This window comes from Guyanagaster necrorhizus (genome assembly GCF_019112545.1).
Source record: "Guyanagaster necrorhizus MCA 3950 unplaced genomic scaffold BT62scaffold_16, whole genome shotgun sequence".
Lineage (NCBI taxonomy): Eukaryota > Fungi > Basidiomycota > Agaricomycetes > Agaricales > Physalacriaceae > Guyanagaster > Guyanagaster necrorhizus.
Genome location: NW_025064895.1, coordinates 612744 through 636284, shown reverse-complemented (window position 1 = coordinate 636284; position 23541 = coordinate 612744). Strand labels below are relative to the sequence as shown.

At 47.1% G+C, this 23541-nt stretch overlaps 10 protein-coding genes across 10 annotated transcripts; 7 read left to right on the top strand and 3 right to left on the bottom strand.

Moving 5' to 3' along the window:
• Positions 1-1237: 1237 nt before the first annotated feature.
• BT62DRAFT_1007412 (uncharacterized protein) lies at positions 1238-8194 on the top strand (the record flags this gene model as incomplete). The annotated part of the gene is made up of 10 exons (XM_043177337.1): positions 1238-1719; positions 1768-2366; positions 2421-2550; positions 2600-4106; positions 4157-5459; positions 5510-6529; positions 6582-6682; positions 6732-6919; positions 6969-7718; positions 7771-8194. 10 exons carry the CDS (start codon positions 1238-1240, stop codon positions 8192-8194), a joined length of 6504 nt encoding a protein of 2167 aa, XP_043038540.1.
• Positions 8195-8412: 218 nt separating this feature from the next.
• BT62DRAFT_920796 (uncharacterized protein) lies at positions 8413-9961 on the top strand (the record flags this gene model as incomplete). The annotated part of the gene is made up of 10 exons (XM_043184246.1): positions 8413-8444; positions 8495-8507; positions 8555-8609; positions 8663-8860; positions 8914-8996; positions 9054-9085; positions 9137-9206; positions 9263-9520; positions 9575-9799; positions 9857-9961. 10 exons carry the CDS (start codon positions 8413-8415, stop codon positions 9959-9961), a joined length of 1071 nt encoding a protein of 356 aa, XP_043038539.1.
• Positions 9962-11065: 1104 nt separating this feature from the next.
• BT62DRAFT_206556 (uncharacterized protein) lies at positions 11066-11985 on the bottom strand. The gene has a single exon (XM_043180045.1). The coding sequence runs from the start codon at positions 11907-11909 to the stop codon at positions 11418-11420; it is 492 nt and encodes a 163-aa protein (XP_043038538.1). The 5' UTR covers positions 11910-11985; the 3' UTR covers positions 11066-11417.
• An 826-nt stretch (positions 11986-12811) lies between these two features.
• Positions 12812-13831, top strand: BT62DRAFT_933452 (uncharacterized protein). The gene has a single exon (XM_043186566.1). The coding sequence runs from the start codon at positions 12882-12884 to the stop codon at positions 13644-13646; it is 765 nt and encodes a 254-aa protein (XP_043038537.1). The 5' UTR covers positions 12812-12881; the 3' UTR covers positions 13647-13831.
• Positions 13832-16545: 2714 nt separating this feature from the next.
• Positions 16546-18338, top strand: BT62DRAFT_933451 (Metallo-dependent hydrolase; the record flags this gene model as incomplete). Its single annotated transcript, XM_043186565.1, has 8 exons — positions 16546-16960; positions 17025-17071; positions 17126-17508; positions 17687-17740; positions 17793-17799; positions 17820-17924; positions 18016-18076; positions 18130-18338. Exons 1-8 carry the CDS (start codon positions 16732-16734, stop codon positions 18336-18338), a joined length of 1095 nt encoding a protein of 364 aa, XP_043038536.1. The 5' UTR covers positions 16546-16731.
• Positions 18339-18535: 197 nt separating this feature from the next.
• On the bottom strand, positions 18536-18828 carry BT62DRAFT_1077243 (uncharacterized protein; the record flags this gene model as incomplete). The annotated part of the gene is made up of 3 exons (XM_043179284.1): positions 18536-18604; positions 18657-18725; positions 18783-18828. The coding sequence occupies 3 exons, from the start codon at positions 18826-18828 to the stop codon at positions 18558-18560; spliced, it is 162 nt and encodes a 53-aa protein (XP_043038535.1). The 3' UTR covers positions 18536-18557.
• Positions 18829-20150: 1322 nt separating this feature from the next.
• On the top strand, positions 20151-20361 carry BT62DRAFT_846648 (uncharacterized protein; the record flags this gene model as incomplete). Its single annotated transcript, XM_043182459.1, has 2 exons — positions 20151-20241; positions 20294-20361. Coding segments are annotated over 2 exons (159 nt in total), but the record flags the coding sequence as incomplete, so codon positions are not given.
• Positions 20362-20560: 199 nt separating this feature from the next.
• Positions 20561-21196, top strand: BT62DRAFT_206269 (uncharacterized protein). The gene is made up of 3 exons (XM_043180044.1): positions 20561-20812; positions 20862-20982; positions 21033-21196. Exons 1-3 carry the CDS (start codon positions 20653-20655, stop codon positions 21142-21144), a joined length of 393 nt encoding a protein of 130 aa, XP_043038533.1. The 5' UTR covers positions 20561-20652; the 3' UTR covers positions 21145-21196.
• A 9-nt stretch (positions 21197-21205) lies between these two features.
• BT62DRAFT_933447 (uncharacterized protein) lies at positions 21206-22267 on the top strand (the record flags this gene model as incomplete). The annotated part of the gene is made up of 6 exons (XM_043186564.1): positions 21206-21279; positions 21325-21397; positions 21420-21527; positions 21619-21767; positions 21950-21979; positions 22030-22267. 6 exons carry the CDS (start codon positions 21209-21211, stop codon positions 22070-22072), a joined length of 474 nt encoding a protein of 157 aa, XP_043038532.1. The 3' UTR covers positions 22073-22267.
• On the bottom strand, positions 22218-23479 carry BT62DRAFT_920793 (uncharacterized protein; the record flags this gene model as incomplete). Its single annotated transcript, XM_043184245.1, has 7 exons — positions 22218-22325; positions 22375-22407; positions 22538-22681; positions 22731-22839; positions 22882-22964; positions 23167-23297; positions 23347-23479. 7 exons carry the CDS (start codon positions 23477-23479, stop codon positions 22218-22220), a joined length of 741 nt encoding a protein of 246 aa, XP_043038531.1.
• Positions 23480-23541: the final 62 nt, after the last annotated feature.

The window sequence follows — 23541 nt, the reverse complement described above, 5'->3', positions numbered from 1 at the left end:
TTCCTCGTCATGACCGTTATAATGGTTCGGGTGTTGGCAGAGAATACAGTAACGAACGAGGAGCTTCTCCATCAGAACATCGAAACGGCTATCGAGATCATGACAGGATTAATGGACGAAGTAGTAGGGATGTCCGTGATCGTTTCAAGGAAGAAAACATGAGTCCTCGAAGAACAGGACGCAGTCGATCTAGAAGTCCCCGTAGATATGGCGGTAGGCGAGGCGTCAGGCCATATAGTCCTCCTAGGAGACCCTCAATGCCAGTCGCAGAATCCAGAAATGTTACTGAATCTAGTGGTGACGGCGAGAAAGACGAGTTTGGACGAGATGTACGACCTCGTTCGCAGTCGCCCGAAGCAGAGTCAAAACAGCAATTAGCTACACAGCCACCCTCAGCTGTATCTGCTGACACGCCGCCTACAGATTTGCCAGTTGCGTCTACGTCTGCTAGCTATCATAGATCACCGCCTCCTTCTTCTACGACTGCAGTCGAGCCATTACAGCCAGTCGAGACACTGCAGCCAGTCGAGCAATCGGCCGGACTCGAAGCGTTTAATCCGCAAGCATTTGATCCCACCTCACCGACCGCATGGGAATATTTTGGGAAGATGTGGGAGGTGACAAACGGTCGGCCACCTTCCCAGGAGCAGTTGATGAGGTATCTCATGACAGCCATGAGTGGAGCAATTGGGATACCGCAGCAGGATCAGTATTCTGAGTGGCAAGGGCAAGGACAGTACGTCAATCAAAATCCCTTTCAGAGAGGTCGAGGAGGTGGATTTGCTCGAGGTCGTGGAAGGGGTGGGTTCTCGCAGCTCAGTCACGAGGATACTGGAACGGAGGCCATTGTTCTAGGAGGTGGTTCGGATGTGCAGACGGAATATCCAGATAGCAACCAGGCCAGCAATATATCTAGTGCTGGTGGTAGCATGCAGAACGTCGGAGGGAAGTGGGTGTTCGTACGAGATGGCGCGCCACCGTAACTTCTCTTTATCAACCTGTTATTACATTTTATCCTTTTTTCATATTTAGTTTATTTTATCAGTACCGATAGCCTTAGGGAATTCACTGTATTCTTTAACAGGAACAAACTTCAATGCTGAAAACAAATTTAGAACAAAAGCTTGAGCTAAAAGGTATTACTTAATTGAAAAGGCGAGAAAAAGGTGACCAGACAAAAAGGCGACAATGTGTGACGTCACGCGTTTGTGACAACATCTTTCTCTCTCCTACCGCTATGACCAAGGACAAGAGCCAGCAGAAAGGCCAGCAGTCCATCACATCATTTTTTGGTGGATCCAAGGAGATGAAGGACGACCCGTCTTCCGACGTCGACATGAACGACGATGACGACGCTCCTATCGCTTCCACCAAAAAAGGGACCAAATCCGCCGCGCCAGACGCGTCGGATTTGCCACCTATTCATGATATACCCGCCATTTTCTCTGACCTCGTCAGCAGGATACCCCCTATCCAGCAAGTTGCCGAACATGTCTCTGGACGTAAACTACGCGTTGCGACGATGTGCTCTGGCACAGAATCCCCTCTTCTGGCCCTTGAACTTATCCAGAAATCAATATTGGAGCAGCATGGCGTCAATTTTGAAATTGAGCATGTATTCTCGTGCGAGATCGAGCCTTTCAAACAGGCGTATATTGAGAGGAACTTTCACCCTCCCATCCTCTTTCGTGATGTCTGTGAGCTGGGTAATGCTGAAGCGTGTGTTCTATCATCTTGGATAGTGATTGAATACTAATTTAACTGTAGTCACACTGCGTACGGTGCATTAGCGCTAGTACCAGGCGATGTCGATCTCTTAGTGGCCGGTACATCGTGTGTCGACTATTCCAATCTTAACAATGAAAAGCAGGATATCGATGCTAACGGTGAATCTGGACGTACGTTTCGTGGTATGATGTCTTGGGTTACCAACCATAGACCGCCCATTGTCATTCTCGAGAACGTGTGCTCCGCCCCATGGGCTCGGGTGCAAGAGAAATTTGAAGTACATGGCTACAGTGCGACCTTTTCCCGTGTCGACACTAAACAGTACTATATTCCCCATACGCGCACCAGAGTCTATCTGATCGCAGTGGACAAGAAAAATTCTGCCATTCCCGATGAGTGGAAGGACTACGTTACAAAGAAACTCAAACGGCCTGCCTCTTCCACTCTGGACGCCTTTTTGTTGGCTTCTGACGATCCCCGTATACATTATGCCCGTCAAAAGCTCGTGCAGGAGAGCTATAATGCCCTTGATCGGCGCACAGGACGGACCGATTGGAGCCGTTGCGAGTCTCGGCATCAGCGAGCAAGGCTTGAGGAAGGTTTGGGATCGAAACGTCCTCTTACCAGTTGGGATGAAGGTAATGTCCCGACTCTCTCCCAAGTTTATTGATATTAATTCGGTCTATTGTTAGGTGGCTTCTGCAAACTTCCGGATTTTGCTTGGGGAGACTGGGGCATTGGTCAAGTGGAGAGAGTCTGGGACTTGATGGATATCAGTCATTTGCGAGATGCGAAGAAAGGCGTCGATCCTTCATACAAGACGTAAATTCCTTTCCAAACCTGAAGTGTTATTGTTAACCGTTCGTCCTAGGCAAGTTTGGAATCTTTCTCAGAACGTCGACCGTACAATAGGTTCCAATAAAGTTGGAATCTGCCCATGCCTTACTCCCTCTATGATCCCCTACATCACCAACCGCGGTGGACCGATGGTTGGCTTGGAAGCTTTGTCGATGCAGGGTCTTCCTGTGGACAAGCTACTTTTGACACGTGAAACGGAAGATCAGTTGGCAGATTTAGCAGGCAATGCTATGTCCACAACGGTCGTCGGATCGTGTATTTTGGCTGCACTTGTCTGCGGAAAAAAACTTCTCAAAGCGGGGGATGATTCAGAGAGCTACGAGTCAAAGCGGGGCACCCATATGGACGTCGAGACCCCAATGGAAGTCGATCGCCCCGCTGAAGACGTTGTGGCTGCGGAAGACTGCATTACGGGTGAAGATCAGCTCGTCCAGAAGTCCCTCGATCTTTCTGCGACTGGTAATCGGCCACTGATTGACCTCTTGAAGGATGCAGAAAAGAGTGCGCGTCTTTGTGAGTGTGAAGGACGGACAGATATGACTACTCGGGAGCTCTTTCGCTGCAAAGATTGTGGTGCGCCGTACTGTAAGAAGTGTGGTGGTCGTCCTGAGCATAACGCGGAGCCTATCGTCTTTTCTACGGAGAATCCTAGACTGCCGCCCTCGGACTTCGCCAAGGAACTTAAGGCCATGCTGCCCATGTCGATTTCATTGTCAGGCGTTAGCCAAGCGGTGTTTGATTGTTTGAAAACGTCTGCCAACATAAAGATTCCAGAAGCACGATGGTCGAGCTGGTGTGCTGCAGTTTTGCGCGCAGCCAAGTCTGAGTTGCGCTTTGTGGAGCCCAAGCGACAGGAGTATTGGAGCGCTGTGTATCAGTCGCCTGAGGCTACGCTGGAGCTATTTTTGCATCCTCAGCAAATGGAGTGGCGGTTATTTGCAAAGCCGGAGGGGCATGAGCCAGCTAATGCTGAGATACGTCAACTGTTGGAAACGCCGGTCGGCAGGTTCACTTGTACTGAAAGCCTGCTATCCGGCCACTGGGATTTCGCTCTTCCTCATAATTCATCTGTCACTGTCAAGGTAAAAGGGGAAGGAGAGCTGGTACCTTCTTGGGAAGCACGCCTAGGTCTTACCGATGACACCTTCAAGAATAAAACGGTCTTTTCTAGTTTGCGGGTGTCAGTTACTAACTCTGATGTCCCCAAACTCGATCGTGATATTTCTGGCCTTTATGCACTTCTTGATCGTTGCGGAACCGCGAACGGGGCGCTACATAAAAGAACCTCAGAGAAAGGAACACTACCGCCGTTGTTTATGCTTATGGACCCCCAACGAACAAGTGATTCGGAAGACAGCTTCGTATTCTCTATTAGCAGACGCCGTCATCAATATGGTGAAGCGCGTCCCATTATTGCGAAACTGGATCCTTCGTGGCGGCAAAGCTCCAACGAGGAGGAGAAAGAGGTCTCCTGTTGTATCCCTTGTAAATGGGTAAGGGCGGAAAATATTCATTTGATCGTAAGTCAAGATTTCGCTCGGACATGCCCCTGTTGACGCTCGTCTTTAAGGCATCCCAAAGCAATGACGCGAAATTTTCCATTCCCGCCAGGGGACTTGAAATCCCGATCCAAAAAGATGCTTGTCGGAGTGCTACTGCCCTTCTTACTTGCACCGTCCCACTGAAGGATCACGCTGGACCGGAATGGCCACGTGAATCATGGCGGGAAGTAGATAAGATCCATGAACGTGGCACTTTCAAGGCGTTGGCATGGCTCTTGGAGCGTATTCGTGATGCTGGCAACAATTTCAGCTCGTGGCAAGATGTAACATTGCCAGAGAGTCATTGTAACTGTGAGCGTTGCGCTCCCACGGCGCCTCATATACAATGGACACAGATGAACAACAAGAAAGTCGTCCCTGTCGAGGATCCTGTCGAAGCAGGGGAATACGAACGTAGACTCAAGAGAAGACCCAGCCCGTTCGTTACGCAGCTGAAACTAACCGAGGACAACACAGGTATCGTTCGAATCGGGGTCAACATCCCGTCTCTTCTTCATCGCGCACTCTCGCGTCTCCCCAAGGCTGGCCGAACTGAAAAGCCGGTGCTTTCATGGCGTCTCAACATGAACTTCACTCCTGTCGTCACCCTGAACCTTCCCAAATTTGTCATCTCCAGCAACAAATCCGACAAGGAACACGCGCAACCGCCCAGTTTCAAGATTCCGCTCCGCAAGGAGCAACTGCGATCTTTAGAATGGATGCTAAAGCAAGAGTCTAGAAATGCAGCGCCTTTCATTGAAGAAGAGATCTCGGAGAGCATTCTGGACCCGCTGGGATGGAGAGCAGAAGGACGTGCGCAGCGTCCGGTTCATATCCGTGGTGGCGTACTAGCCGATCAAGTTGGTTACGGAAAGACGGCTATCACACTCGGTCTCATTGACTGTGCCGCTAAGAACGTCGAGAAGGAGTTCGATGCCATGGGCCGCGTTAAAGGGAAGATTCTACTCAAGGCAACTCTAATTATCGTGCCACCACATCTGACAAGGCAATGGGATTCTGAGGTCCGTAAATTTACGAAGAAAGAATTTAAAGTGCTCGTTCTTTCTACCGTATCGAACCTTAACTCTGCGACAATTGAAGATTTCCGAGATGCTGACATCGTTGTTGTTGCGTCCAACCTCTTCAAGAGTAACGTCTACCTCGACAACCTCCAGCTTCTAGCTGCGGCCGGCGCACTTCCTTCGAAGGAGGGCAGACACTTCAATGCTAACCTACGGAAGGCTCTGGAGTCTTTGAAAGCACAAACGGATAGACTCCAAGACGAAGGTTCTGGGGCGGTTATGCACGAAATCCAGGATGCCGAGAAGCGGAGTATGTTTTCACCTAATGCAACGCTCTTCTATACTGATAGTCTGTTCTAGTCGAAGACGAAGCGGCACGAATTGCGGCAGCTATTCAGTCCAAGAGATTGAAGGGCAAGTCCTACCGTGATGCAGCCGACCGAAAAGAAGCGGAGAAGAAGGCGGCCCGGGCAGCAAAGGCAAAGTTTCCCAAAAAGTTCAAGAAGGTCGAAGTGGTTATTCCTAGACTGAGTCGAAACGTTTCATCCGAAGCATCATCTCCTACGACGGCGGAGCAGAGCGATTCTGACACTAACAAACGGCCTAGGCGTCGTGCTGCTGCGTCACGGAAGGCGATCATCATATCGGATGACGATGAGGGAGACAGCACTACCAGTGAAGCTGCCATTGGGTCTAAGAAGATTGATGGAAAGCCGAAGAAAGTCGATGGAAAGGCAAAGAAAGGCAGTCAAAAAAACAAGCGCCCTGTTTCGGATGATGAAGACTTTGAGATGGAGAATTCAGATGCAAATGATGACGATGATAGCGAGTCGTCGCCCACTTCGGTTCCATCTTCGGACGAATATGACGAAGAAGAAGACGAGGAAGACGTTCCCAAGAAGGCGTTCAAGAAGGCGAAACCGAAAGTGCGAAGGCCCTCTGCATCTTCTACTCAAGCTACAGAAGATGAAGATATGGATGTCGACGAACCTAAGAAAGGTACCAAAAAGTCAGCGAAACGCAAGGCTAGGGATGAAGGTGAACGACCTGTCAAAAAGCAGAAGCGCGTCGATAGCGACCCATGGAAATTGGAGTCAAAGCCGGTTCGGAAAGACTGGACGCAGATGCGCGCACCTCCTTTGGAAATGTTCCATTTCGCTCGCAAAGTCGTTGATGAATATACATATCTCGATGGGAAAGTGCATTCGCTTGTTACCAACTTGACGGCTGAGCGACATTGGGTTCTTTCTGGTACCCCGCCGATTCACGACTTTGCTGCTTTGAAGACGATCGCTGCATTCCTGAATATTCATCTCGGTGTAGACGATGACGGAGAAGGTCAGTCCGCTGAGGTCAAGAGACGTCGACGAGAACAGACAGGTATGGTCTTCGATATTAATAGCAATCATTGCACCAGCTTATCCTTCTTTAGAGGTGGAGAAGTTCCATTCTTTCCGGGAAGTTCACAGTCTCGAGTGGCACGTACACCGGCATGAACTCGGGCAAGCTTTCCTTGACAAATTTGTTCGCCAGGTATGTTACCGTCACTTTCGAGATTCTCGGGATCCCGACGCGGTCTTAGAATATTGCCGAGATTGACGAGATTCCATGGACGGAAAAAGTTGTCGATATCATTCTACCGGCTGCTGAGCGTGCCATCTATTTGGAACTGGAGCATCACTTACGTGCGCTTGACATGACTATCAAACGCGGCAAGAAAACAGAAAGTGACCGAGAGAAACGACTTGCCAAATCCCTTGGTGAAAGCAAGTATGTAGCTTCATTCTTGACTGCGAATTCATTGTCTGACACGCCACAGATCAGCCGAGGAGGCGTTACTCAAGCGCTGTTCACACTTTGATCTGGAAACCTCGAATGAAAATGCCATGAAGGCCTGCGACGTCATCGTAGGGGAGCGCCAAAAGCAGCTGGACGAGTGTAAAGCAGACCTCCTCAAAGCGGTGAAGGATGGCGTGAAGAGAGAAAAGGCCCTTAGCAACGTCGGAAGTGAGTCCATGTTCCACGAATGGATCCGAGTATGCAGGAGCGAAGGCGTTGACGACAAGGAGGCGACCGAGATGGTTATAGAACTCCTGGATGAGGCTGGCGTTGGTGTCGTAAAGGGCAAAGCGAAGCGAGAGGATGTCAATCTCAGCGAGAAGACGAAAGCCCAAGTCTGGGAGCATCGTGAGAAGACACATGAAATCCGGCGACTAACGAAGGAGTTGGTCGGTCGTGTCCGTTCCCTCCGGTATTTCACAGTCGTGCGCGATCTTCAAAAGCAGCAAGAGGAGCCGCCAGTTGTGAACTGTCCTAAATGTGAGCGCCAGAATCTGCTGATTGGCGACGTGGCAGTGCTTTCCTCGTGTGGGCATATGGGCTGCTTGGAATGTGTCAGAACGAGCGCTGAGCAGGAAGAGTGCATTTACGCCGCATCTGGAGCATGCAAAAGTGCTGCACGTGTGTTGAATGTGGTCAAGGCCGATACTTTAGGTGTCGACGACGAGGGTCGGGATGGGCAGGGCAAGCACTTTGGGATGAAACTCGAGAAGGTTGTTAATTTGATCAAGTAAGTTGACTCATCAGTCCTTCCGAAACATCCAATGCTCAAGCCCTTTCAGCAAAGAGATTCCCAAAAATGAGCGTGTCCTGGTGTTCGTCCAGTTCCCTGATCTCATGAAAAAGGTGACCGAAGCCTTCACCTATAACAAAATCAAGTTCCTCGAGATTAGGGGAACCGCGCATCAGAAGAGCAAGAACCTCGAAACATTCCAAAACGAGAGCGAAGAACGCGTGCTTCTTTTGAACGTCATGGACGAAAGCGCTAGTGGGGCTAATCTGACATCAGCCAATCATGCGGTTTTCTTGTCTCCACTACTTGCACCCTCAAAGGAGATTTACAAGGCTTGCGAGACGCAGGCTGTGGGTAGGCTAGTTCGCTATGGCCAGGAAAAACACGTTTATGTGTGGAGATTCCTGACGAAGAACACTGTTGACGAGGATATTTATAACCAACGGAGGGATGTCCAGCCAACGACATCATGATATCCGTAACCTAGTCTTGCATAACATTTGTACATTTAATACATCATACCTGTTCTAGTGTGAAGGCAGAAAATCTGATGACGGAGCTTCCTCGGGACCCTGACGGACTACTACGGTAATCCGGATAACGTACCCTTTTTTTAAGTCTGACGCGCAGGATTCATCAAGTATATATATGCCAATCGGACGCTGTATAGAACGTCCTTGTCCCCTTCCCCATGTCCGGCTCTGAAGTCCAAGTAGCCGAATTGTAGGTCTCTCCCACTTTCCTCATGTGACATATCATTAACCCTCACTAAGAACAGGACCCTTGGTACGCACCAGCATCCCCCCAGCATCGTCATATCTCATGCCTCGTAGCTGTTAGGCCATTTCTTCAACTGGGGTCTATTTGGCGCATTGACGGTTCAAGTGTGTAAGTGACCCCTTTTTCTCGATCCCTCGATCGCGTTTACCCCTGCCCCGTAGACATATATTACCTCGCCTTCCCTCATGACAGATGGGTACCCAAAACCATCGTTGCCATAGCGTACACCCTCGAGTCCCTGCAGACCATCTTCGCGACACGAGACGCTTTTCGAAATTTCGGCACGGGATGGGGTGATATGAATGATCTAGACAAGGTCGGCTGGTTATGGTTTAGTGTGCCGGTGATGAGCTCTATCAGTGCGTTCGAGGTTTTTAAATTTCGAAAATGTAGCTCATGGCTTTTCTGACAGTCAGTGTTTCTACTCAAATATTCTTTGCTTGGCGGATATGGATGTTTAGCGACAAGTGGTGGCTGCCTTTGCTCGTCGTCTTGGTACGTGTTTTAGTCGGCCTTTGTAATATACTTCCTGACTGGTCGTCCTTATGTTAGCTCGCTATCACAGAAGGCATCGCTGGCATATGGTTAGTAATGAATTCAATAGCTTTCGAACCTTAGTAACGAGATACGTATAGGTCAGGTGTTTCTGCTCACTTTATTGGAATCTTCTCCAAGGTCCAGGAGCATAACGAGAAGACAACCGCGGTCCGCAGAGCTTGTCTGTAGCATCAAAAATCGTCGTTATTGACAATCTCCTCTAGGTTTGGTTGGGGGGAACCGCACTCTGCGACGTGATCATTGCAGCAAGCATGATTTACTACCTCACCCGGTCAAAGAGCGGTTTTCGATCCACCAGCGTTATCCTCGCCAAGTTCGTCAGGTTAACCGTCGAAACTGGCGCCGTATGTGCGACTTTTGCGATCCTGGACTTGGCATTTTTCATCGCGTATAAGCATAACAACTATCACCTCGCGCCTTCTATTGCGCTTTCCAAACTATACTCTAACAGTCTCCTCGTGGTGAGTTATTTTGGCCGTTGCCATCGACTTGGGTATGTTCTTAGAATGAATTAGGTATTTAATGCCCGCATACGCTTCGTCGGCGGAAGAGACATCGGCAACGCCTCCGACGATTGCTCACTATCATTCACAACCACTTCATTCAACGCCACCACATCTGCCACCATGCCCATACACCGGCATAGCAGAGCGCCACATCACACCATATCCGTCTCCGCCCACGAAACGACGACAACCGGGACGTCCCAATCTAATCTTGATTCGGAATTGGACAATAATGTGGGTTTTGCTCTTCCTCCGTTCTCCATATAAAAAACCCATCTTCGTTTTTTTTAGATCATCACCAAGTTCCGGAATGAAAGTGACGATCCACTAGCGGAAAAAGAGAGCACAGACCCAGAAGCGTCACGACATAGAAGAAGTGCTGAGCTGTACCCATGAGCTGTATCATTATTATCCCATTGTATATACCCCCCATGCGAACCCGGAGGTTTGGGTTGATTCGCCACGAAGAACCATCCGTCGTTAACGTACACCATTCGAATAAGCCACGTCTCGCAGGATGGCGACCCAGAATTTCAACACTAATGTCCACCGATGACCGAATCAGAAACAAGATTCTCATACGCCACATCACCTTCCTCTACCCCACCCCAAAAAGAAACCTCACCACTAATTCTCTTTGAAAATATCGGCTTTTGATTCCAGCCGACACGGACTACTTCATTTACGAGGTGCGATGATGGAAGCGGCCCGAGATGAGATGACACGCGTCGACGTCGCGGGCTAATATACTCGGAATCAGATAGACGAAGCGCTGATAATTTGCTCGAGGAAGAAAGCAATTAAAGCCGATCAAAATGAAATCTCCTAGGAACATGAGGCGGGGTCTGAGTGCTTACTGAGTCCGAGGGAGATTCTGGGCGACAGGATTCCGAGGTCCTCAGTGCTGCTGCGCAACAACAACTTCAAAGTTCTTTATGCTGGGTCTTCGAGGAAAGAACCACGGTCTGCTTCTGGGGCGTTGTTGCTTCCCGCGACATGAGGCCAAAACATCGCTATCTCCACCTTCTGGAGAGAAAAAAAGCCCCCAAGAGTCCGTCCATCTGCGGCCAAGCCCCAAGGGTCAAAAGTGATGCGATAAAAACGTGGGACGGAGGGAGTACGGAGTATGTAAATTTGAACGCATTGTTTTTTCTTTTTTTACGAGAATGCTTAAATACAAGGGACGGGGAGATTCAATAGGGAGCTTGCCGGCAAGCTCATTTTTGTCCGTGAAATCATCAAAGCGGCGCTTTCCACCAACAACAGATCATCCCACTCTGACAGTGTCTCCACCGGACTGTGATATACTGGCAAGACCCCACATGCGATATGCGACTCTCGGATTTACTCACTAGCGTGGTCTGGATTGCCAGTAAGTCCAATCGCGGTGTTGATTATCAAAAGAGTACCCCTGTGAAAAGATGTTACTGTCCCTGATAATGCTCCGGTCCCAAGCACTTCTTGACTCCAGCAATTTCATGCAGTTTTGGGGAACAGGAAATGTATTGAGAGGATCTGGGGGGTCAAATAGAAACCTTCAGTCAAAGACCTAAGCAAGTCCAGAAGGCCGATGTTGAAGAGGATCCCAGAGTGCTGGAGGGTCCACTGAAGATAGTGGCTTCTAGGAGACAAGTTGTTGGTGAAAGGGTTCATATGTCTGATGCAAGAATAAGCATGTCCTGGATCCTGGGGCAGGTATGGGTCCCGCTGAAGGAGGAACTCAAGGACAAAGGTCATCATCGGTGCAAGGGTCCACATGTCTGAAGCAAGAATGATGGCCTTTGCAAGGCGGCAAAGATAATAAGTGGCATGGTGTTTCTCATGTTCAATCTCACTGGATTGATATTTATGCCTATGAAGAACTGACAATGAGAGAACTGGGAGTTGGCTCATGACTGGCTCCTAAACAATCCTTTTGGTCAGTCATCCACTGCCAGTTCCTGTTTACAAAAAAGGATGCTACGTAACTGACACCCGACAATTGAGGTCCAATACCATTCTCACCATTATCCATATCCTCCAGCAACTTGTCAACATAATATCCCGCACCTGAGAGGTAGGCGATGCGCGCACATACCCCATGGAGGGTGAGGAGCATTGGTGAATGTGAGGATTCTCTGGGATGGTATGCAGGATGCCTTCGAGGAAGCCCTCGGTCCGATACGTGTTGGGTTGGCCCTATAGTGAGAGCAAGGTGGTTAAATAAATAATACCATGGAAGTGCTTCATGGACAATCGATACCTCTACTGTGGTGAAATCCATCAAGTGGCTGTAAAAAGTCCCGTAGAGCGAGGTTATCATGTTTTCCAGATAATCGGCATCGAGCTCTTCAAAGATGTCCATCCTTCCGAATTGTAATAGGATGGTATCTGCCCTGCTGGATGTTCGAGCTATACAATCATCTTCAGCTGGGTGCGACGCGTAAACGGATGTAGTAGATGACCTTGGCTTTTCGTTTAATGGGTATGATCCGGGACCCTCTTGACAGATGCACATGAATGTCCGGGTTGAGCACATCGGTACTGGTCGCGATGAAAAAGGGGATGGGAGGAAATACAAAGATCTCAGGGAATGTTTCAGTTCAATTATGATGCTTGTACTTTCTTTTCGGCCGAGCTTGTTGATCTCCCGGGAAAACATCTCTTGAACTACCATCGCGTTTACGATTTGGTTGACAAAGGTAGAATGGGGAGGAAAAAAGCAGCTAGTCGCGACATGAAAGAAAACAGAATCTGGAAACGTGACTTGTTACTCAGCCTATGCACTTACCTTTGTTCAGTCCAGATGCATTTGTCAACCTTGAGCCTCGTCATGCGGAGTAACCTTCGAAAATACAAGACAAAAGGATAAAGACACTTTCACAATGCAACCCTTGTGCCACTCTCAGCGTTCAGCAAGTTATATAAGGCCCCCAGTGCGGTCCTGAAGGCTCATCATCATGACTCCCCAGTGCGCAATATGTCTCGGCCATCTCAAGGATTCAGTCTGCACTCCTTGTGGTGAGTGCCAGGTAGGCTGTTAAATAACTCGCGTTACTCATGTCTCTCAGGACACGTCTTCTGCTCCGAATGCCTAAGGACCGTTATCGCGCGAGGCGGAACCCAAGCCACCAACGGATACCAAGCTTCATGCCCGTGTTGTCGAAAGGTCTTTCCCATCGGTACGTATTCCATCCCATCCCCCACCCCCAAGCTCATGTTCACTTTACCCTGGCCAGCCCTCCCCGATGTCCGTGCTTTCACTTAATTACTGAACCGCCCCCCGCTAATGTTTGTATAGACCCGATATCTCCCAGAACAGTTCCGCCCGTTCGTTATGGACCCCATCAGAAGCGTCTACATCACCATGGACGATCAGGATATCATACAGCAGAACGAGTCCCTAGAAAGGGAGAACGAGGAACTGAAAGCGCAAATCCGGGAGCTCGAAGGGGAAGAGGCGGAGGCGGAGGAGGCGGAGGAGGCGGATATGCAATTCACTCCCCCCTCGCCTTCGAACATGGTCATGTATGTTACGAACACCGGGAATGCAACAGGGGCCTTTTTCAGGCCGGCAATACGCGTTTCTCCTCCGTATCCCCCAGCTTATCGTGTTAGATCGGCCCATTCATATACCCCGGTGGTACCCAATAGGCCGTCTCTGGGTCAGACCGTCCTCGGAACGCCCACCTCTACACGGCAGCTCCCTTCAGCTCCTCCAGCAGGTCTGGGTGGGTTTTCTACGCGAGCCACGGATCACAACACTTCTACGTCTGCCTTTACAAATCCCTTTGCCAGGCCAACAGCAGCACAAACTTCTGCCCCATCCACTTTGGGTCCACCGGGCCCGGTTCAGAGACCAGAAACACAGTGGATCGTCCCTCCGAATCATGTTCCGAATCAATCTCAGGCTGCCCCAGCGGCCGACAACTTTCTCAACGTCACTAGAACGATCACCTTTTCTAGGCGAGAGTCACGGCATTTCGTAGCTCCTCCTGCTCCTGATCCGGGTTCACCTTCCCCGGCATATACGACGGTTGATGTACCAGCGTCTTCTTCGGCAAGCGGAGCTGAAAACCGACGGCCTTCGCAGTCCTCTTGATATCTGGGTTTGCTGGCTACTTGGTATACACGAATTGCCCTTCGTACGTACATCCAAGTTGAACAATAGATAGTATGGTTTTCCTTTCGTGTCATACGCTGTTAGGCTTTGACTTCCAGATGAAGATACGAGAGAAATCTTCATTAGGAACGAAATATCTCAATGTCCTGTATACAGGAGAAGCTGTAACCTAAGAAAATCACGCTGCCCTAGTCGCAAATTTGACTCTTACATCTCGGCTTATGTGGATTTAAGAAGTAATTGTTTTTGGGCAAAATAAATCCTTATGGGAGTGTTCAGCCATATCGCAGAATTCCCTGTCAGACTGCAAATGCTTGCAATCTAAGTAATTGATGGTAAGCACTTACATTGCTAACCGGCTCTTCATAATCATCTTACAATCATTGAAATCATTGTGTTTCAACTACATGTAATGTAATTGTATGCAAGACCAATATACATGTACATTTCCCAATATCATGGTGATTGCATTCACTTTGTCTTTGGTTTGCAAGAGGTAGGCAATTGTTATCCAAAGATTATTTTGTGAAAAGCAGACATTCAAAATATAATGAGTCTACTGTTTGATTATGAGCTCACTGTATATCACTACCAAATTAATGACACTCTAAGCTACATTTTCATCTATCACTACATTTTCATTTACTGGTGGGAGTATAGTGTGTGTTCTGTTTTGAATTGTGAGAGGATGGGCCTTCATCTTTGCTGTGACAGACTGTGATTGCACTGTTGTTTGACTATCATCATTGACATCAGCAAATATCTTTCTGTTTTGGATCTATCAAACCTGGATAGGCAAGCAAAGATAGCTAAAAAAAACATACTCATTTCACCATTGAACCAATGCCTCCTGGGCAACATCATCCATAACATTGATCACCTCCACCATAGTGTGAAAGAACTGTTTGGCCTTGAATTCAGTAGATGTTCCAGCTCTGGTCCCAAAGCTTGTTTGATCAGATAGAACAGGGTGAAGCTAATTTTTGCAACATAGTCAATGACTTGGATGTAATAACAGAAGAATATAAGTAATGATCTCAGTTGGGCATAGCATAGGTGAAACAACTGAGGTACAGGTATCTACAGCCAGGCTATATAGATGGCTAATGACAGGCAGTGTGTATATATTAGTAAGTAGAAATAAGTGATGATCAAAAAAACAAGTGACAATTAAAAGAGTAGAGGATCAAAAGGGTAAATATACAGATATACATACAGATATCCCCAACACTCCCCCATATCTGTATTACCCCACAGGGACAATGCTCAATGTCTTAAGGCAGCCATGGTGGGTGTTATGAGGCAGAGGTTTAGTGAACATGTCAGTGGGGTTGGTATTTCCATGAATAAACTTGACATATAACTCTTCACTCTTGATGAGCTCCCAAATAAAGTGTTCACATATGTGGATGTGTTTAACCTTCTGATGAGATTGAGTATTAGACATCAGTGTAACTAGCCCCTGATTATCTCCATACAAAATTAATAGCAGAAGAATATAAGTAATGGTCTATAAAAGAGTGTGAGTGATATAGTAAAGAGCATGATAACAGTATACATATCTCAGTTAGGCACAGAATGGGTGAAATGACTAAGGTATATGAGTATTTACAGTCAGGCTATATAGGTGATCAGATAATGACAGAGAGCATGTATATATAGTAAGTAAGAATAGATGATAATCAAAAGAGTGACAATCAAAAGGGTAATAATATGAGTATACATATGGATATTCTCCAACACTCTCCCATATCTGTATCAATCCATTGAGAGGATGTTCAGTATTTCAAGATAGCTATGGTGAGTGTCACAAGATAAGGGCTTGAACATATCCACAGAGTTGGTGTTTCCACAAATGAAGTTGACCTGTAGCTTTCCACCTTTGACAAGCTCTCAAATAAAATGTTTGTGAATGCAGATATATTTGACCTTGTGGTGAGACATAGTGTTCATTATTAGTGCAATGGCTCCCTGGTTATCACCATATAAGATGCTCAGTTGTGGCTGGAGAAGCTGCATCTCATCCATCCATGACATGATCTACATCATCTGTTATGCAGCATGGGTGAGCAACAGTAGCCTGGCACTTGGAGCTCCAGCAAACAGATCCCCCAGCCTTTGTGAAAATGTATCCTGAGGCCAACTGGGTGGTATCACAGCAACCTCTAGTTTGCATCTACAAACCCAACAGGAGTTAAGGCCTGGTCATGTGAGAAGACAATGTCATAGTTCCCTTCATGTACCTGAGGACATGCAACAGAGCCTTCTGGTGAGCCAGGCCAGAGTTAGACTGAAAACAGGTGAGCAGATTGACAGGGAAGCACAGGTCTGGGTGGGTTGCAAGCTGTCCCTACATGACATGCCCCAGCAGCCATCAGTAAGAGAGCCATTCCATCTCATCTTTCTCTGCCTGGGTGGTTGGTGACTGCAAGGTATCAAGTGTGATACCAACTGGTAAGGGTGTAGATCATGGTGTTATATGCTAAGCATGACAATTGTTTCATTCACACATGAGGGATATATATTGATCTTTATGAAGAATCTCCATGAACAATGCTTTAGATAAAACTTGGAGGTATTGGGAGGATTCCAAGCAGTGGGAAATTAACTCATGAACAATGGAAGAAGACAAACAATGACTTCGAGAAGCCAATTGAACACTCTATCATCCTTGTAAGAATCCCTGTCTACAGGCTAGCAAGAAGATACAAAAAACTGCAAGAAAATGATTGGAAGAGATAATCTCTAGCAGACAATTTCTAATATGTCTGGCGGAAGATGGACTCGAATTTCCTGTTAAATTTCAATGTCACACATGTCGAGTGGGATTGAAAGTTAGGTCCGACTCGTGGCAGACTGTAGGACAGAAATCCGAAAGTGTTCCTTGAACATCTTGTGGAGTGGCAGTACTACAATGGCAGAAGGTGGTGATAGCACCTGGTAATTGCAACCAAGTGTCTTCGCTATTGCTGTTGTCGTGGTGGTCACCTAGATGGTCAAGATCGATAACTGCTGTCGCGACTGACCGGCACGAGCTCGCCTCGTGTGTTTACACACTGCCACGATGTCGTCTTCAATCACTGAGCTCGCCGAATACCAAGCCAAGCGCAAGGAATTGATATCCAGGGATAGATCTCTTCGACTGGATGTTTTGGATCAAGATAACCTATCCACTCTCGAAATACAGGCAGACCACTTGATTCGCAGCATTCGTGCAGCTGAGGCCGAGTCGGTATGGAGTGTAGATTATCCCTCTATACCTCATCCATTCCCTGGCATGGAATTCTTGACTGGTGAGCTGACACTTGGTCTCCGGTTCTTTGTCCCGGGATTCCACCTATCCGAGTCCATATACAGGCAGGAGTATCATTGTCCAAACCGAAATATACAAGATTCTATGCAAAGTAGGGCGTGTAATATGTTGTCTACGATCATCCTAGTTCTTACAGTCAGTCAAGATGCCCAAGGGCGCGCTTCTCCATGCCCATCTAGACGCGACGGTGAATGCATCATTCCTGTATGACCTTGGACTGCAAGAACCGTCAATGCATGTTCAGGTTCCAAAAGCTATCAATGCTCAAACTTTGAACACCGTGCTCCCAAAGTTCAAGGCACTTCCTGCAGAGCTTCACAACAACGAAGCATTATCCCTTACCTCACCGTCCTACATCCCGGACTCCTGGCTTTCTCTTACCCAGGCCGGAGAGCAATTCGACTCAGAGTCAGGAGGTCCAGATGGATTCAATCAATGGGTTCTTGGCTGCTTGACGATCAATCCCGCAGAGGCGTATGGAACATACAACACCGTTACCAAGGTCGTCATCAAAGTGATTGGAGCCAAGTTTTCCGTTCCTCATTTTGTTCTTTAGATCTGGCAAAAATTTGTGAGCACATTTCGAGTCGCCGACGTAGGGTTCTCTGTTTCCTCCTCATCTTCAACGTTTCGATTTTAACTTGCTTTAGGGTCTTATACAGTACACGCCAATTTCTGCCAAGCACATTCACTAGTTCACCTGAAGCTCTATAGAAGACGGGATTTTGTATGTCGAGCCGAGAGTGAATTTTTGGATCAAGTACGTACCCATAGAGAGCATTGTATATTGTTGACCAGATTTCCGTACACAGGACCATGGTGAATGCTGATGGTGTGAGAATGTCACACACAGAGAGCTTCTCATGATCTTCGAGTCGATCTTGGAGGAGACCATCGTTGACTTGAAAGCTCGAGGAAGAGAAGACGAGTTCGTTGGAGCAAAGGTTTCTTTCTTTTTCATTAGGATGAGCTTAAGAATCTGGAACTTGCAATGCAGATCATCTACCTACCATTTGATTCCTTTATCCAGACGAGCTGGACTGGTATTTTGAGGATTGTATTGCTCTGAAAAAAGAGTTCCCCCACTTGATTGTAGGTATATACAGTATCATTTTTTATCTAGTGCCTCATTCTGACTCGCACTGTAAGGCTTCAACCTTGTAGGGAATGAAAATGTCTTATACCCGCTGTCACATTACACGGAGAAGCTCTTAAATTTTCGTCATATGCAGAAGGACGCAAGTGTCGATATTCCTTTCATTCTCCATGCAAGAGAGACCCTTGGTGATGGTTCCGAGGCTGACATGAATCTCTACGATACTATTCTGCTGGGAACAAAAAGGATCGGACATGGGTAATCCTGGTCATAGTTGACTTTTGATGAACTTACAGAAGCACGACGAGTTCTCGAGCTCAAAGTCAATTGCGGCTTGTGGAACAGTTTACCTTTTTACTTCCAGGATAAGTTACAACGTTCATTCCGCTCTGAAAATCACATCCAATTTGCACGAAATCTACAAACTGATGTATCCGCTATTTCCCTCCCCCATGAAGTATTCAGCTCATCGTAGTTCACCTCAGTTAGGGACACAGATAAGCACGCCGCAACTGTTGGTTTGGCAGACTAAGAAATCATAGTGAGGCTCAGAATGTACATGTTCAAAATTTCCACTTACTGCCTTGAGACTCCTGAAAGGCGCAGGAGTGACCGACAGAGTAATGGTTTGAACCGTTGCACGCGTCGACTATGAAAACATCACGGTAAGCGAAGACTCTGATCGTCATGAAGGTGTCATGCCTACCATCGTTAGCTGCAATAGCGTTTGCCTGTCCTGCGAAAAGGAACATGGTGGCCAATGCCATTACGGTCAACTTGATTTGGAAGATCATTTTTAGATGACTTGGATGATTTGGATGGTATGTGCGTGGTGGTTATAACTGTGCGGGTGTGGTTGTTGGGTGGAATAACCGGAACTGACTGGCTTTTATAGGCGAGAAATGCAGTCCGTTTTTTCCAAGTCCTTAAGCGTAAATGGATGGAGCCCTTGCATGCTGTTTCAAGGGTAGCAAATGCGTCGGAAAATACTTTCTGAGTTCTCTGATCCGTCGGGCATCAAGTCGTAAGTAACTAGTTTCAACGTTATAATTTGGTGACGCAGCGCTGGACGCACAGGCTGTCCAAGTGGATTCGAAGTTGAAACCATCAGAATATACGCACAGTCCGTTTTTTGACTTCCAAATGGACCAAATCTTTCGGTGCATCATGGAGTTTTGAGACTAAAACCAGCTTTTGACATATTGTTTCAGGAATTATGGAACAATTGTCGTTGACTTCTGTAAGGTTGCTGCAGCTTATGGCTCTGCTTGAATAGATTTCAAGCACTTAAACCCGGGTAAGTGAGGTTCATTTTCTTGCGTTTCCATCAGCCCTTCGAATCACGACATATTACAGTCTGATCCGTTAACTGCTGCGGCGGTAGAATTCCCAGGCCCCTGCCGTGTCGTTTCGAAGTATCTATTTCTATACGAAATTACGAGAAGAGTTGCCATAACGAGAAGCTGGTACATGTTCTGAGCAATAGTTTTTCTCATTCAGATGATAACTTGAGCAATATCGGGTGTCGTCGCTCCACAGTTTGTCGTATTCTTCTACACTTGCGATTTTACGGATAAGCATCCGATTGTCACTTCATGTAGGTGAAGTTTCCATTGCTAATTTGTACTAGAGATAATAGCTGACCGTTTCAATGTAGTGAAGCCTTGGAGTGCTGGTTTCACGAACATCATTGATATGACAATATCTGTTACGTGCTTCATATAGACGAGACGATAGCTCAGGCTGGCAGAGCGCGTTGTCTGAATTATTGTGGCTCCTTGGGGTTCAGAATGCGACATTGAGTCACCTCATCTCAGTCCGTACAGGCTATGTCCGTTTGGTTACGTTACGTCCCGTTGACTACAGTTCCCCTTGAAACCTTCCCTTGAAGATTCCTTCGGTTCGAGAGCTCCACCTGTTGAAACTCAAGAACAATTTACAAGGATAGTTCTGGAAAAGGCATTCGTCGCCTATAAAGCCTCGTCCAAGCATCTTTCTCAAACCAACAACCTCTTCCACACAGATATTACTGCTCACAGTCAACCACTACAATCTTATCCATCATCTTTCGAAAATGATGTTCAAATTCACCTCCATTGCCATGATCGCCTTGACGGCCATGTTCCTATCCGCGGGACAAGCCGATGCCATTGCAGACAACGCTGGTAGGATTTCTATCCACGTATCCAAAATTTATACTTATCTTTATCGTCCTAGTTGACGCGTGCAATGGTTCTAATAACTACGGTGTGGGACATTCATGCGCGTTTGCTGAATCTCAAGGCAGTAAGCGGTCGTCTCTTGCATCCATATGTCGTACTCACGTTCTTGATTATTTTTGTTAGCCTGTGAGACCAACGCGTGTGGCAACTTGGTCTGCATCCCCAGTTAAATAAAGTCTGAAGTCTTGTCAAGTTGAATGGACTTGGCAAATGGATCCAGGAAGAAAACTCAAGTATTTCTTCGTAGTAGTTGCTAATTGTATTTCCTAAAATTCAACCGTCACAAGGCTGCCATTTTTCTGTGTGCTCTCAGTCAAATCTCAGTCCTTTTAACAGCCCTTTTGCGCGTTTTGAATGAGCGAAATCATAAATAATTCACATTCGGTGAACGCAAGGTCCGATGGCCTGACACGGAACCCCCGTCATTGTCAAGTAGCTTGGCCTAAAACGTCCATGCTGAGGTCTTCGTTCTTCAACACCTCCACTTTCCAAAGGTCCCTGCGGCGACTAACAGGTGCGTTTTTTTGGCCCTTATTTTGGCCAGCTATTTATCTTTTCTGAAGCAGGATCTCAGCGGCACCACACAGCTGTGACTACTTCACCAGTCGAGCTTCACTATACCGAGCTTATACCACCAGATGGAAATAAGACTGATCGAGCGCTCGTTATTCTTCATGGGTTACTGTATGCGATTTGCTATATATTGTGATGAGTAGCATCTGATACCTGGACAGCGGTTCTAAACGGAACTGGACATCTCTCACCAAAGCCTTCTTGCGTGACCTGAATCGACCCGTGTATGCCTTGGTCTGTTTATTTCCCTCCTATAGTTTTACAAAATCATAAAAGATGTCAGGGCCTTCGGAATCATGGAACGTCGCCTCATGCTTTGCCTACTACCTACTCCGCCATGGCCTCGGACGTCCTCCACTTCATCTCGAAGCATCACCTAACAAATGTATCCTTGCTCGGACATTCCATGTACTCCTTGACACCACCTTGGAGGCAATTTCTGATGTCTAGTAGGGGAGGTAAAGTCGCTGCTGCTGTAGCACTGGCTCCCAACCTTGGAATGTCGACGCTTTCTCACCTCATTTCCGTGGACATAACGCCCGCTAGAGGAAGTCTCCAACGAATTTAAATCATACGTTAAGTCCATGAAGAAGATTGAGGCCATGAAAGTGAAGACACGAAAGGAAGCCGTCGATATTTTGCATGAAACAGAAAAAGTTTGTCTTTTCAACACTTCGCTATCGCCTTTCCTTTTGATATATGCATAGGACCCGAGCATCATAATGTTCCTACTCGCGAATCTTGTAGTCTCCGCACACGTCACACGGGCATGCACATTTCCGGATCCCGATAAGCATCCTTGGAAGTTCGATTCAAGACATTGGGTCGTTCCCTTATGAAGGTGGGGAACGACAGCGGGATGGTAAGGCTCTGTTTATCAGAGGCGAGAAGAGCCCGTAAGTCTAGACGTATGACTGGCTGCCCTGGTATAAATCTGACATATGACAAGCTAAATTAATCGGCATAATATTCTGATCGTCAAATCGTTCTTCCCCAACGTGGCGCTCGAGGTGTTGGACACTGGACATTGGGATGCGTTATGTGACCCCTCTCCATAATCTTACATGACTAATGAAAGTGCAAATATTCCTCTAGTTCATGCTGAGCGGTGAGTTGTACGCCTTGTCTTTTGACAAAAGCTCATCATTCCTTACCCAGGCCGATGGAATTGAAAAAGCTAGTCACAGATTTCGTATCATAGAAGAGACCCCGAGATGCTCTATGTAGATCATACGTCCGAAAATGACCTCGGGAGATACGTAGACATAGAAATGCGATTGGTACGTTTGGTTTGATGACGAGAGAAGGAAACCCATGATGCGGCGGCGGAGTATGTGCTAATGCCTCTATTCGTCTGTGTTAGCAGCAATGCCGTCTACTTTCGAGTGTTTCTCTGTGATTTTTGATGGTGTGAGCTGCATCGAAGACGTCTCAACCGAGTTCGCGTTCCGATTCTTTGATGGAGCAAAGAGATCATGACATCCCACAGTCACTTGAACTCACTTGCCATATGTTACTCCAATGATCCTTCCTAACCTTATAATAAGATTCTGCATAAGTTAAATCTAAGTTGTACATTACATCCTATGAGATGAACTATCTTCGCTTGCGCACATCGCCAGAATGTCTCAACACTGCGAGTTCGCTATTACAAGAATGCTTCAACTTTGAGAGGTTTGCGAACAGCGGCAGAATTGCCTTCGATGAACTTATACGCTACACGGTACTTTTTCTCGACGACTTTATTATTGGTGCTTCCAACAGCACCAGCGGAGCTGGTAATTAGTCGCCCAAAGAAGTCGGTTGGTGGCTAGCAGAAGTAGATTCAAGTCGACGCAAGATGTTGATCACAAAATAACATATCCGGTCTGCGATATCAACCTCCTCCGTTCAGGCACGTTTCGTGGGACGAGCAGAACTCGGTTCAGACGATTGTTCATCCGTCCGCGCCTTTGACCTGCATTCGATCTGTTAGCAGCCCTCCAAAGCATAGGAATGGCTAGCACTGACGTTTTGTCAAACATATTGGCATGTTTCCCTTTCTTTCTTGTTTCAACAATATCGGTTTGCACAGGGGTCAATTCGGCATCGACCTATTGGGTATCAATATCTGCAGGATACATAAACATGCTCCAGACTAACTTCTTGAGCAACAAGGTGTCAAACGGCATAATGCGAGACAGCAATATCTGCTGTCCGTTTCCTGTTGTAGATAACAAAAACATTTATAGGCCTTGTGGAAGTAGAGTTGGGCATCAAAATACACACTCCCGTTGGAGAGGCTGACCAGCTTACAGGTCTAGTCGATAGGTTAATTGTCCATCTTCTGCTCTTTCTTGCACGAAGTGCAATTCGAGCCTCGTCGTAATCTGAACAAGTCATGATAGTAGTGCTCGCTCCTTGGGCTTGATGACTTGAGAGTTGACCTGATAGTAGATTGTGAGTTGAACTTGCCATGACAAGGATGGAACTTACTGGATGCAAAGGCGGAGATATAATCCGGTTTCTGAGGGGAAAAAATTCCAATTGCATGATAGGAGTGTGAACAAGGTGGCGGAAATCTCCTCCAAGATGAGTGCTGGCTGTCATTGGCTTCGATGGTTTGCATATTCTAATTCAGAAATTAAAATAAATATGACAAGTCAAGCACCTTATAATTAGTGCACCTCC

What these genes read in the sequence shown, in the direction of transcription:
- BT62DRAFT_206556 (XM_043180045.1), bottom strand. Translation starts at nt 11,909, where the DNA reads ATGGACATCTTTGAAGAGCTCGATGCCGATTATCTGGAAAACATGATA.
- BT62DRAFT_933452 (XM_043186566.1), top strand. Translation starts at nt 12,882, where the DNA reads ATGGACCCCATCAGAAGCGTCTACATCACCATGGACGATCAGGATATC.
- BT62DRAFT_206269 (XM_043180044.1), top strand. Translation starts at nt 20,653, where the DNA reads ATGAGCGAAATCATAAATAATTCACATTCGGTGAACGCAAGGTCCGAT. An exon ending in GTCCCTGCGGCGACTAACAG is followed by an intron (nt 20,813 to 20,861) that starts GTGCGTTTTTTT and finishes TCTTTTCTGAAG; the next exon opens with CAGGATCTCAGCGGCACCAC. An exon ending in GTTATTCTTCATGGGTTACT is followed by an intron (nt 20,983 to 21,032) that starts GTATGCGATTTG and finishes ATACCTGGACAG; the next exon opens with CGGTTCTAAACGGAACTGGA.